Source organism: Habropoda laboriosa, unplaced genomic scaffold (genome assembly GCF_001263275.1).
Source record: "Habropoda laboriosa isolate 0110345459 unplaced genomic scaffold, ASM126327v1 scaffold2, whole genome shotgun sequence".
Classification (NCBI taxonomy): Eukaryota; Metazoa; Arthropoda; class Insecta; order Hymenoptera; family Apidae; genus Habropoda; species Habropoda laboriosa.
The window spans coordinates 723,689-736,734 of record NW_017100190.1 but is presented as its reverse complement, the minus strand read 5'-3'; the positions used below and the strand labels follow the sequence as shown (position 1 = coordinate 736,734).

Below are 13,046 nucleotides of genomic sequence, written 5' to 3'. Positions count from 1 at the left end.
AGCCGACCGGTTCGGACCGGTTGAAAAGGGTTCGACACTCCTTTCGCCGGAAAGTACGGTAAACTGGTGACAAGTGGCTCGTTCTCTCGCTTTTCTGTCTCTCCGCGTGGACGGCGTGTGTCTCGTTAATCGGAAAAACTAGTAGACGCAAATCGTCGTTCACTCGATTCGGCGGCCTCGCGCCGAGGAAAAACTGGTGTATCGGCGTATCGCGCGCGGTCTTCGATATCGAACCTCGTTGAAATACGCGCGCGGATCTCGGTGCCGGGTGAGACACGGTCTACCCCGTGTGTCAACCACTCTCTCGCCGTTCCCTTTTACAGATTATCGAGGATCGATCCTTTCGGCAGATAACACGCGTCGCGCCTCTTTGGGATTCCGAGTCGGAGCGGAGGTGTCGCTGTTCTCGCGATCGACCGCGAACGGATCGAAAAATCGCGGCCGTTGGTTGTGCCGCTCGTACGTTATTTCCGTCAGGGGGTTAATCGATACCGGGAATCTCCGCGCTGTTCTTCTTCCTCGAAGCTCATGCAACATTTAACTTTCCGCTATATTCTTCTCGAGCTCGCGGCTCGCGGCTCGCGCTTGCTGCGATTCCCTTCTCCTTCCCTTTTCTTTCGGTCTTGTCTTACCACAATGTATCTCGTCCGACCGTGTGTGCGCGTCTGTTCTTTTTTTCTTCATCTCCCTTCTCGTTCTCGTTGGAAATACCGATACGAGAGGATCGGTACGAACTACCGCCTGTCCGTCTTCGTCGTTCTTGCTCCACCGAAGTTGGCTCGAGACGACACCTGCCTGGATTTACCTCCGCGAGACGAACGCTCTCCACTGGGCTCACGACTGGGCCGCCGCCGCCGCCGCCTCCTCCTCCTTCTCCTCCTCCTCCTCCTCCTTCTGCCTCCTTCTCATCCTCCTCCTTCTCTTACTCCTCCTGTCCTCCCTCGTTCTCTCTGTATTTACGGATTTCTCTCTTTTTCCCGGCCTCCCCGCAAAACATTCTGAAACACATGTTCCGGCACCTTGGAGACGCGCACCGTGGAACGTAAAGCACCTCGCGTATACACCTCCTTCTTCTTTCCTTCCTCCCTTACACCCAGCCATTTTCCCTTTCGGGGAACGCTTCTCTCCCTCTCACTCACTGCTTCGATCGTTTCTCCTTCTGTTCTGACCGCGCCACGAGAAACTTGTTAATTGCGGCATTATTCGCGATCCAGTCGAAAGCGATAAGGTCTCGGTGTCTGCTCGGCGTCGAACCTCGCGATCTTCAGGCATCCCTGGAGTAATGCGGCTGCTGCTGCTCCTCGTCGAGTTGGAGCATCCCCGAGTATCGTGGATAAATATCGGTGGAATTCCGTTCTTTCCACGATTGCTCGGCGAAACTGGCCGATTACGTTCGAATAGAAGCGGGAAGAATATTTATTCGCCACGAGTTCCACTGTGTTTACGCGGGTTATACGGGTCGTCGGCTCATCGGCTCATCGGTTTTCCAAGAGGCGAGAAGATGACGGCTAGAGGAGAGGTTACTTTGTGCCTGTGGAAGGTTGTAGCGGCGGACGAAACAGAAGGTGCAAAACACTTACTCGTAAGGGACAAGTGAACGGGGGGTGGTGGCTCTTAGCGTGGCTCGCGATGAAACTCACCTCTAATTAAAACGTCTGGCAGGTTGTGCAGGCCCTGCGGCGTCCACCCTCGCAATGCTCGTGTGCCGGAGTAAGAGCCGAGCTCTACGACGCTCGCGTAGGGCGGTAGTCACGATTGCGTCGAGGGGGTGCTGCTGGGGAGGGGTGCTTGGCTTCCATGATCCAATAACGCCGACTTAATTAACTAACTGCTAACTCGCAAGCCTGTTAGCTCATTGATTTCGTTCCCGAGATCGTCGTCCAGCCCCGACTCTCTCCCTTTCTATCTGCTCTCCTCTCTCTCCACGTATTCGCAACGTTCTCTCCTTTCGGGAATCGTTTTCCCTCGCGTTCCCTCCTTCCTGTTATCCCCAATCGGCGGGATTGATCGAGGCGTGCGTATAAGGGAATTGCATAATCAGCATTGTCCGACGTTGAGGTGAAGGCGAACGTGTCGCGAATTACGAAGCACAAGGGCACGGGAATAATTGTCGTGGCGGTACACAGGTAAGCTAGCGGTAAAAAGTGTCGCGTCGTGCTCCCGCTTCTAATCTCGTTGGCTGGATCGATGCGCCTTGAAAAAGATCTCCCGAGGGTCGCGTGATAAATTAATGCGTTTTATCGCGGCTTCTTCAGGGTCGTCCTGGCTGGCGTAGTTGTCAAAGGGAGCCGCGGTTAATGCGGATACGCGGCGTGCCACACGACGTGATGCGACGAGACGCGACGCGTCTTCCTGCCAGACGTTTTCATGGGCTTTCGTACGCCAGAAACGAAACCGAGTTTTCCGACGGGACGTCGTAACTGTACGAGTTCTCTAATTCTCTAACGGAACACCCGCGGTTCGAGCGATTGATCAAGAGAGGTGATTCTAAATGGTAAGGGTAATACTTTGGATTATCGGCTATCGACGTTGCGGCGAGCAACGACCCGCGTAAAATACGATTACGAAAGTCTGTCCTCGTCTGATTTCGGTGCTAATCTAATCGGAAACCTAGTCATAGCGTATAGATACGAAAACTCAATTTGCCACCGGTGAATTCCAGTGGCTCTCTTCGAGTCGTTGAACGTTCGATTCTCGATGCTCGCGATTCAACACTGGATAATTGTCGAGCGTTATCGATGCTGGTGAAGAGAGAAGAGGGTCCCTCTTTGAACGGCGCGGCGCTCAGGCTGCTGATTGGAAAGGAGAAGGGGTGAAAAGTACGCGAGATAGAATCGCGACACTTGGAAACGTATCGAAAACGAAAGTCAAGAAGTAGACGGTAGCGTGCGCGCGCGCGAGAAAAAGAGAGAGAGAGAGAGAGTGTATGTACCTGTGATGTTTCGCAATAACGTTGAAATGGTCTTTTCGCTTGGCATGTAAGTGGGATTGGCACAGATTTTTCCAAGGTTTTAACACGGGACAATTTATCGTTGGATCGATGGAAAAGAAGGTCGAACGAATCTATCGGAGCAAGGAATAAAAGTATCGGAAAGGCTTCGGTCATCTGTAAATCTGTCCGAAAGAGTTACGCTTTCGAACGATTTCTGCGTAAGGGAACTGGTTGTAATCGGCCGGCTGTATCGACGGGACGCGATCGAGTCGCGATCGAGTCGGCTGGGAAAGAGAAGAGAGAGAGGAGGACGACGACGAGTTATCGGTCGAAGGAACTCTTTATTGTACGCACATTGTTTAATTGTATACAATCGCAGCATCCATTCCCAATCTTACACGCGCACATTGCTTCTTCTAATAATACTGTGTGACAGAGGTGTTACAGTTGCTGTGGATATTAAAATTATTCTACGAATTTAAATAGAGGCAACCTGTTATAAATAAATTATTGGCTCGCTTACAGTCTACCGATTAAATTATATTACTCGCGCGATTAAGAAGAATTAATATTCCGTCGCGAACGCTCGTCTCTGGGGACCCGACGCTGTCGTGTTCACGGTGTGTAGTGTAAGCGTGAATAAAAGTACGGTCACCGAATGAATAGGCGTCGATTCGGTCAATTACGGCTGGGTACTCGGTATCTCCCGGTCGTTTTCGACCACGTTTACTCCGTTCGTCCATCCTCTTGTGGTTAAAGTGATTAAAATGTCACGATTCTTAAACGACGAGATAACGACCCAAGTGGTAATCAGATTGGAATACCGCTCGCGTACACCCTGATCCGATTTAATCCGTGTGTGTATCGAGGATTATTACACGCGATCATGTCGGATTTCGCGCTTCGAACGTAAACTTCCTGTCGAGAAAGTTCTTCGAGGATCCCGCGTTTCACTTGCAAACAGTGATCCACTCTTCCACCGTGCAGTTCTGACATTTCACGTAGCAACACCAGTGAAACTTGCAGCTGCACCTCTCCACGCGTCGTTGTCTCACGACGTTGTAACCTCTGCCGCAGCACAGGCTGCTGCATCCGTCTCCACCGGAACTGGTCTTGTTGCATCTACGACCAGCGGTGCCGGGTATATCCGCGCTCGGGTCCCTCTCGCAGAAATTTGGCGACTTTTGGTAGTAGAAGAGCTGCTTGGCGAGATCTCGAGGTCTCCTCTTCCGTCCTCCGCCATTTCCACCGGCCGCACCACCGCGATGTTTCCTCTGCCTCTGTCGATCCGGCCTTCTTCTTCGCGATCCTCTCACTCTGGTCAGCGGGGTCACGCTGCCCAGATTACTCTGCGCTACCAACACGGCGCTTCGGAAGCGGTCCTTGAGCGTTTTCCCGACTATTCGGAAGTCCGGCGCCACTTTCCAGCAAGTCTTGAGCTCGCAGGAACCCGACATACCGTGGCACTTGCAGCGCACTTGCATGTTGCTCGCCACCGCCTGAAATTTCCCGATGGAATTTTCAGGATGGAAACAACAAGAGGAGTTAAACGGGGGAAGAAATTTCAGCTATTCGGTGTGCGCAGGGAGTACGGGGGAGGAGGAGAAGCGGTCAAGAGTGGTCGCACGGACACCAGCGGCTCAAGAGAAAGAATAGGGGAGGGGGCAATTTCCTTTAGACAAAGAGGTGTCGCGTACAAAACAGTTAATGAGTCTACGGCTGGGTGGTCCAGCCCCGGGCTTCGACTTAATAACGTCGAGGCGAGACCGAGCGTGGAGAGGTGCACGAAGGAGAGGAACGGACTCGGTTCTTCTCCTACACACCTCCTCTCCACCCCTATTCGCCGCCTCCTTCCTCTCGCTCCCTCCCTCCCTCTTTCGCTTCTCCTTTCTTTCCGCTTTGCTCTAGCATCGGCGCGGTCGAGAATCGCTGTTAAAACGCGAACGCAACCAGCCAGCGGAACCAGATGGGGCAACTCGAAAAATCTACTCGAGGGGAGAAGTAGAAGTATATTGTCACGGAATGAAATATTTCTCGCGAGTGAGCAAGACTCGCGAGTGGCGGTGGGAGAGAGAGAGAGAGAGAGGGAGAATGAAAGGGAAGATTAATCAAACGGCTTACCAAGCGGCCAGCTTGATTGTTGTGGAGATTGACCGTCGACTGTATATCCCCGGCTCTCTCGCGCGTGTCTAGGAACTGTCTCGAGAACTCCATGCCGTAGTCGAGGTTGTGCGAGCAGCCGCCCCACTTCCATTGGGTGCCCCTGGCCTTGGCAGGCGGCTTACCCTTGTAGCTCGACGGGTCGCATCCGCAGGAGAGCAGCCGTCCCATGCTGCACGCGCGAGCCACGCTGTGCGCTACCCCGGCTGCGGAAATCGCGAACGCGAACGCGGTCTCTCTGTAACCTGAAATCAAACATTGGCTTACACACCCGGAGATCGTTTGTCGTTTATCGTTTATCGTTTCGAATTGAGAAGGAAGGGAGGCGCGTAGAGGCCCCCAATCTCGAGAGATCGTTATCTGAATACCGTCGGTGGTAGCACGCGCTCTTTTCCTCTTCGGTTCGGCTCGAAAGAAGACACGGGACGACGCGACGGTTAGCAAATTGCCGGCGCTCGTCCACGGTGATGTGGGCCCAGAGACGAGAGTAATGTACGCAACGCGCGACAGCGGCGATCGCGTTCGTCGCTTGTGCCGCGAGCGAGGAGAACGCGAAGCAGCGGGACACCGTGGAGCCGAGCTTCCGTAGAAGGAGCCTCGGTAGCGAGTCCGACGAATCGTACGACGGATCGGCCGACAGACAGCCATCAAACGAAGTTCAGAGGTAGATTATTCAGCCGTCCGTCAAAACAAAGCGTGGCCATCAGCAGCGGCGGCCGCCGGGCATCCATTGACTGCATGTATAAACGATCTCACGCTGGGCTGCCCGAAGACGCAATGCCAAACTCTGACCACCGTCGATCCTCGCGTTTTCCAACCAATTTTGCGCCTCCGTCTTTCGATGCTCGAACCGCGCTTAATTTTCAATCGATGTACACAGGCTATACGTGTTTGCGTGCGTGGCCATCGTCGAGATCGATCAGGTATAATGAAAGTTGAGCGAGAGGATAAAAGAAAGGGCCCGAACATGAGACGGATTTCGATCGATTCCTGAAGGAGAATTTGGAAATCCGTCGAATCGATGAATAAAAGGGTTTAAGGTTTTGGGCTGGACCAGTTCGATAAGTAATGCGACGTGAAACGCACTTTTTCTTCGCTACCTCTCGGTCCCCGGTCTGTGGAAGCTCTCGTCGGTGGAGTCGGATTGACGGATGGCCGATCGTCAAACCGCAATGGTGGCTGTCAACTTACAAACGATACGACACACGACTGCCGGCGGGCACGGAATACGCGCTCTCGGAGAACTGTCCCTTTCTCCACGACTGCTCGACAATGGCCACACATTACTCTACCCCTGGTTCCCTGGCTGCCTCGAGAAAGAGAGCTACTCCAATCCACGAATACCGGGCGGTATTTGCAGTATTCATGAGAGCGAGATACCGGGGAGACGCGCTAAAGGCACATTCGAAAGGATTTGTGGTATTCGTTCTCGACACCCGATGAGCCACTGCGCTGTCGTTACGTCGTCCCCCTTCAACAAGCATCCCTTTTGTTCATTCCGTTTCGAGACCACGTTCCGAACGCGATTCGCGTCAAGGCCCGGCGAACAAACCGACCAGCCATGCGCCGCCTATCCCGATCATTTTCAACGCTCTAATTTCTCCTCCGCGAGAGCTGCGCCTCCACCGCGCCTCCACCGCGCCTCCATCGCGGCTCTACCAGCAGCCAGCAGCAATCGGGAAGAAACAACGCGATGTCCCTGAAACTCTCTGGCATCGCGATTTCGCTCGAGGTTCTCCGTACGTCTCCTTTTACCTCGACCGATGTTCCGCCAGGCGAAGAATCGTCGAATCGAACGACGGATCCGTGGACGGAGCTGATCGACCGACAGCACGGATTCGTTTCGGTGGACGAGATCGGACAGCCGGTACTCGATTACGTCGCCCTTCGTCGACCGCGTACGAAACACGGCGACGTTAAACGCTCGACACTCGCGGCGCCCAACCGGCCTCCACATTTTTTTCCAGATCTGCGCTTCGCGATAGAAACGTCGACGACGAAGGACGCGATTCTGGCACAAAGAGCGCATCCCCCCGCGGATGCGCCGAGACCGGATATCGCGTGCTCCGTTTCGGAGGATGATAACCTCCTTGGTTCGCCGGGGACCGGCTTTCGAGACGAAAGGGGACGAAAACGGCTCTTTATATGGTCCGATGGTGGGAGGGCTGGCTGCTGAAAGCTTGCGCTTTATACGGCTATTGGCAGCAACTGTTTTATAATGCAGATAACTGTTGGAGGGCTGGAGCTACTGTAACTGCCGTTGCTGCTGTTGCTGGTGCCTCGGTGGCAAGAGGGGACTAGTAATAAATCCTCCACGGGGAGTTGTACGTCTCTTGTGTTGGACAGTGGAGAGAGCGAGTGGTCGAGGTGGAAGGAAGAGGAGAACGGGGCTGAGGTGCACAGAGGGGCCTGCCTCTTTACTTTACGCAGGGACGCGGTGACGGATGGCGCACAGGCCTTACCCTGCTATCCTGTGTCAAGCCCAAATCACTGTTTAGATAACTCAATAGATAGCGCGACCGGGTATACGCGCTCGGTAATGTTTACGGGAGCGTGCGCCTTCTTCTCTTTCGTCGCGTCCGCACGACTTTAACGCTTCTCTTAACTTTCCAGAATTATATTCCAGGCACTTGACACACTTCTCTCTCTCTCTCTCTCTCTCTCTCTCTCTCTCTCTTTCTCCCTACTATGAAAGATAGGCTTTCGTTGCATTCGGTACACCAACATTGAAGAAATTCACAAAGTCGAATGTCGTCGTAGTAGGTCGCCTTGTGTGGGCCTACAGGCGAGGCAAAGAGGAAGAGAGGAAAGAGAGGAGCGTTTCGTGTACATTTCATAATAATACATTAAGTCGTTTTGCCGAGGTTTAACGAATACGTGGCAAAAGTGAGACGCGGCGAGAGGGAGGAGTGGAGGAGGAGGGCTAACGGGGCGAGGGAGGCAGAGGGCCAAGAGAATGGAAGAAGGAGCAGACCGAGAAGAGGACCGTGTCCGAGAGATTTAACGACGCGCGTTCTCCTTCGAGATTCGTAGCCGGCACGAATTTGACACGGTGGATTTCTCGAACGACCGCGGGACCCTCACCTGGCCACCGATGTCGTTCTTAAAAAGCTGGAACCGTTGGTAATGGTAAAGTACGGGCCGTTTCTCGGAAGCTGCTGCCCTCTGACTTCCAAGTCAAACTCGAGACACGATCGACCAGGTTCAAACAGAGACGTGTAGAAGGAGAGAGAGTGGATAATCGGCGAATCGAGCGACCTCCTCTGGAGATTTTTCCAGGAAAAATCTGCCGACGAGCGCGTATACGGTTGGTACAAGCTAACTCGGGAAAAAGTCGTGGAATCGACACCTCGAGTTGGGCCGTGAGCAAAAAAACGGTGTACCGATCCACGGAGACAGATAACGCAGAAGGCAGACGTGGCGGGCACCGAGATCGTGGACGATCTTAAGCTTTCAGGTCAGGTGCGCTCGATGTCGCGCTCTCGCGCACTCGTCCGACACGATATATGTTTCCTCTTTCGACGCACGTACGCGCCACGACGAATTTATATGTCACACTGGAATAGGACAGTCGAGGGGGCAATCTCTTCTCTTCTTGTCCCGCCCTCGTCTCTTCTCTCGCTCCGACCCGTGGATTTTGGGACAGGTTCTCGGAGCTGGGCCGCAACTTAGCCACAGCTACACACCGTATTTTGATTTAAGGAAGCGCGTCGCCTCTCGCCTACGCCGCTTCGTCGACGTCAACGACGTCGTAAAAGATTTCACCTTTTCCCTCCACAACCAGAACAAACTCTTTTCTCTTTACGTTCGCGGCCATTTAAATATTCTCCCGAACCGCGTCCCTCTTACCTCTCTGAAGGAGAACGCTGCTCTGCTGGGTCCTGCTGCTCGGCGTCAGGGACGAACAATTCCACCTGTGCCACATGAACTGATGCTGGCACTCGGATATAGCGATTTGCAGACCTTTGATCGCGGCCACCGTCACGTCCGGATTTCTGTGGCATAGCTCGCGTTGCTCCTTCGTCAGGCCAGGTATACCGTTGCAGACCACGGCGTTGCCGCTCACCCAATCGTCCACGGAGTTGCTCATTAAGCAGGTCGCGCTGCGAATCAAACGAAATTTACCAATTAAACCTCTCTCGTTTCCGAAGCATCTGTTCCTTTCGGTTTTTAACGTGAAAGCGGTCGCGTTCGATCGATTTGAGTGATTCCGTGGCCAGGGAATTTAGCCGGAGACATTCCTCGCGCTTATGCCACTCGCCGCAATCTCCTCCTCCGGATCCCCTCGTTTCGCTCTGTCCAACTTTTACCACGTGTTCACCTCCGCTATCGAATTGCCGATCGCGAACGCGGCCGCTTTTGGATTCATCGTCGATTAAACGAGCCCGCGGTGGCTGCCTTTAAGTAGCCCAAACGTAAAATTCTTCTACCAATACACAGCGATAAGCGCGACGAGTCTCTCGGTGCACCGAGGAGAGTTCACTTGGCAGCCGTGCACTTTGATACGCGCGTTTGCATGCTAACGTCGTCTGTTTTCCTTTAGACGATTTTACGAGGTTCGCTCGGGGTCAGAGAGATGCGATAGACCGCTCAAAGAGCCCAAGTCGTATATCTCCACGTCTCTTTTCCCCCTCTCTTCCTTCTCCTCTGCCCTTTCGCATCGTCGGAGATAACGCCATTCGCGTCTCGGAAGAAGAGCTCTTAAAGCGCTATCTTAAGCGACAGCTTCTACTTAATGGTGGCGCGTTACCAGGCACCGGGTGCTAATTAATTTCCAGATGGAAGAAAGGGCAAAGAGGACACGCTAGGGGATGGTATACGAAAAATCTTTTTTCGAGCACGCTGGATGAGAGGACGGCGGAGAGGAGAGACGACGGCGGTGCCTTCCGTCGATAGACGTCGAAGGGTGCGATTCCGTCGTGTGCGACGACCGAAACAGACTTTCTGGTCCCGCGTTTAAATCTCGTTTATTTGTCCCTCGGCCAGTCGGAGTGGTCAATTTCTTTTTTTGTTTTCGCCAACGGTCCTCTGCGGTGGAGTTTGGAAGGATGTCACGGACGGGTGCAAGATTCTCGGTGGGTCGGTGGTTATCTGCGGGTACAAATTAGCCGACGAGCTTCTCCTAAAGTAAAAGCTGTGTATAGCACCCGCGCGAACGAGGAAAAGAGAGAAAAGGGACGGTGTGTATATGTATAAGAGGGTATCCTCTCTCTCGGGGACAAAAGAAAGAGAGAAGGATACGGGGAAGATGGTGGCCGGTGGAGAGAAGGTCCTGCGTAGTGTGGGAAAGGACGGTGGAGGAGGACGAAGATTTTAGGGTCGCAGAGGTTATTGAGGGCTCCCATTACCGATACACCGTAGCATCGCTGCTATCTTTCGCGCTATTGATGATCTACCGAAAACAGATTAATGACCTCACCGCCACCAAACAAATTACCCAAGACATCGCGTACCTGTGCCAGTCTGACCGAGTCCGAAGGATTCCTTCCGTTACTTTTTGACCCTCCTTTGTTGTTTCTCTCGCGTCCTCCACCCTTCCACCGTTTCTCTCTCTCTCTCTCACTCTCTCTCTCTCTCTCACGTCGTCGCACCGGTGACAACAGATAGAGATCGGATTATCGCGAAAAAAATATGTAACAAGGAATAATAGGAGAGAAAGATCGCGTTCGCAGCATCGGATCGTGTCGTTGGGAGAAACTCGTGGGAAATGGTGGAGCGAATGAAAGGTCGACGACGCGCGAGAGAGCGCGTCCTGCATTTTTGCAATGATCCAAGGGGTTGCCGAAGAATCCAAGATGGCTACGGGGATGCACGTGTTTTATTTAACTTGTTCGCAACGAGAGAGAGAGGGAGAGAGAATCACGGAACGGAATTTCGCGTTTAATGGAGGTATACCCGCGGAGAGAGAACTCGTTACGAGCGACTCGCGAGAATTCCTGCGGTAGATATCGAATCGCCTTTGCTTCTCTTATTTTTCCCGCGCGAACCGAAGCCTCTCGGTCGGTTGCTTTCTTTGCACGGACCCTGTGTGCACCGGTATCGTCCCGATATATTTCGGAGAGATCACCGAGTGGAAGGAAGACGCCGGAGTAGGCGACGGTTTCTGGTATTGTTCAGTTAAGGGAAGAGAAGGGAAGGAAATGGGGAGAGCGAAGAGCGACGCGGGGTGGTAAACGGGGCCGTGTCGTGCAAACTAGTTTATCGAGCATTACATCACGGGAATTATTCAATGCCGTACGTAATTCAATGCCGTTCCGTACATACGGCGAAGCGCACGCGTGCCTATATCTACGCGCGTGCATGCGAGCAACGTGTCGGTGCACGTACGGCCTTGTTCCCGGATGCTGTTTGTAATTATTTACGAGGAGCCGCGTGGGCACGAAGGAGAGTATGTCGGACGGTTGGTCGTGGTCGGACCGCGTTCGTCGTTGCGTACTTACACGGTCCTCTACTCGCTTCTATCTCGAAGACACAACATTGTCGCAGATAGTTTGTGTGCTGGATGTTTGTCGTTTCGTGTACACGAAGACGCGCGAATCGTATTCTTGGAAGCGTGAGTAACCGAGGAATTTATCGCGATTCCTGGAACTCTCTTCCTTCTCCGCGTTTAGCTCGGCATTACGGAAAACGAACGGTTTTCCCAATTTCGTTCGGTGTAGACGTGAACGTGGTCGAAGAGCGAGAGCGATTCGACGAGCCTCCGGCACGAAAGAAAGATTCGATTAGAGCGTGCAGAGCGTTCGACACCACAGTGCCGGTGCGAGATCGGGGAAGCATAATGAAGATCGCAGCGGGATCGTTGGTTGTTCGTGGCACGGAGATGGTTGAAAGGGCCTATTTGCACTCCGTCATTGTGTTCCGCTCGGAACCGCCGCCTCGGCGAACCGTCTCTATTGACAGATTCTTTCCGCAAGAGGTGGAAAGAGACGCGAGAGCGAAGAGAACCAGAAGAAAAACCGGACCAGAATCGCGCTTGCCACCGTGCCCGTAAATTTTTCCCAACCAAATTAGACACGACGGCCCGTCGTTCCTTTCTCCCCTCTCTCTCTCTCTCTCTCTCCCTCCCTCTTTGTCTTGCGACATCTTCATTATCGTCGTTACTTTTCTTGTTTCTCGCCTCTTCTACCCGGGGAAAATGCTACAACGACTCGCGATAATGACTTGATGCTTGAGCGTGTATACAGCAGGAGGAAGGGATCGCCAGCAAGTATCGCTCCTTCATTCAACGTCCAATTTAGCTTGTCCTAGTGATGCGTGTAGAGGGAGGAGGGAGATCGCGGCGAATAAATAAATATCCTCGATCGAAGCGCAAGACTCAACAGGACGTGACACTAGATATCGAATCGAAATCGTCTCCGTTCGAATGTCGAATAACGTGGTGCGACAGCTATAATAACAAATCGAGCAGAGGATAAGATAAAAAAGGGGCCGCCCGGCGTCCACAGAGCGAACGAGGTGATTGCGAGGATTGAAGGACGTAGAATAAGCGACGAGTGTGTGTGTGCGTGCGTGCGTGCGTGCGTGTGTTTACTCACCGACGATTCTCGAAGAGAATCAGCAATAGGGCAATGGTAGGTCCGATTCGAACGGCGATCCTAGACGGTGGTCCTCCGTAGACGCGTCCTGATCGAGAAGGAGGCATCCTGTCATCGCCCCGAGGACGTCTCTTATTCTTTGCGCGGTTTGCCCACTTTAAAAGAGTCGAGTGCGACCCCTCGTCCAAGGCTGCACACCCCTAGCACCCGAACGGAAGGACCCCTCGCTCGAGTGACGATGCCGTCTCTCCTTCTTTCTCTCTGCTTTCTGCACGCTTTTTTCTCCCGAATCCCTCTCCTACTCTTCCCGTCTCCCGTCTCTGGCGCGGTGCCTGTGATCAGCGGCCTGGCACGCGTCGAGGACTCCTCCTCGCCCCGGGCACCGGCGCTTCTGCTTTGACGTTCCGTACGATTCGAGA

At 53.4% G+C, this 13,046-nt stretch overlaps 2 protein-coding genes across 2 annotated transcripts in view; both read right to left on the bottom strand.

Annotated features, from left to right (window-relative positions):
- Positions 1-1,716, bottom strand: part of LOC108580057 (neither inactivation nor afterpotential protein C) — a 15,048-nt gene extending 13,332 nt beyond the window's left edge. Inside the window, exon 1 of the mRNA XM_017943717.1 lies at positions 1,641-1,716. The gene's annotated coding sequence lies outside the window, so the exon portion shown is untranslated. The remainder of the gene's footprint in view (positions 1-1,640) is intronic.
- A 2,166-nt stretch (positions 1,717-3,882) lies between these two features.
- LOC108580058 (protein Wnt-10b) lies at positions 3,883-12,734 on the bottom strand. Its single transcript, XM_017943718.1, has 4 exons — positions 12,628-12,734; positions 8,942-9,195; positions 5,054-5,337; positions 3,883-4,431 (listed from the first exon to the last, which is right to left on the bottom strand). The coding sequence occupies exons 1-4, from the start codon at positions 12,732-12,734 to the stop codon at positions 3,883-3,885; spliced, it is 1,194 nt and encodes a 397-aa protein (XP_017799207.1).
- Positions 12,735-13,046: the final 312 nt, after the last annotated feature.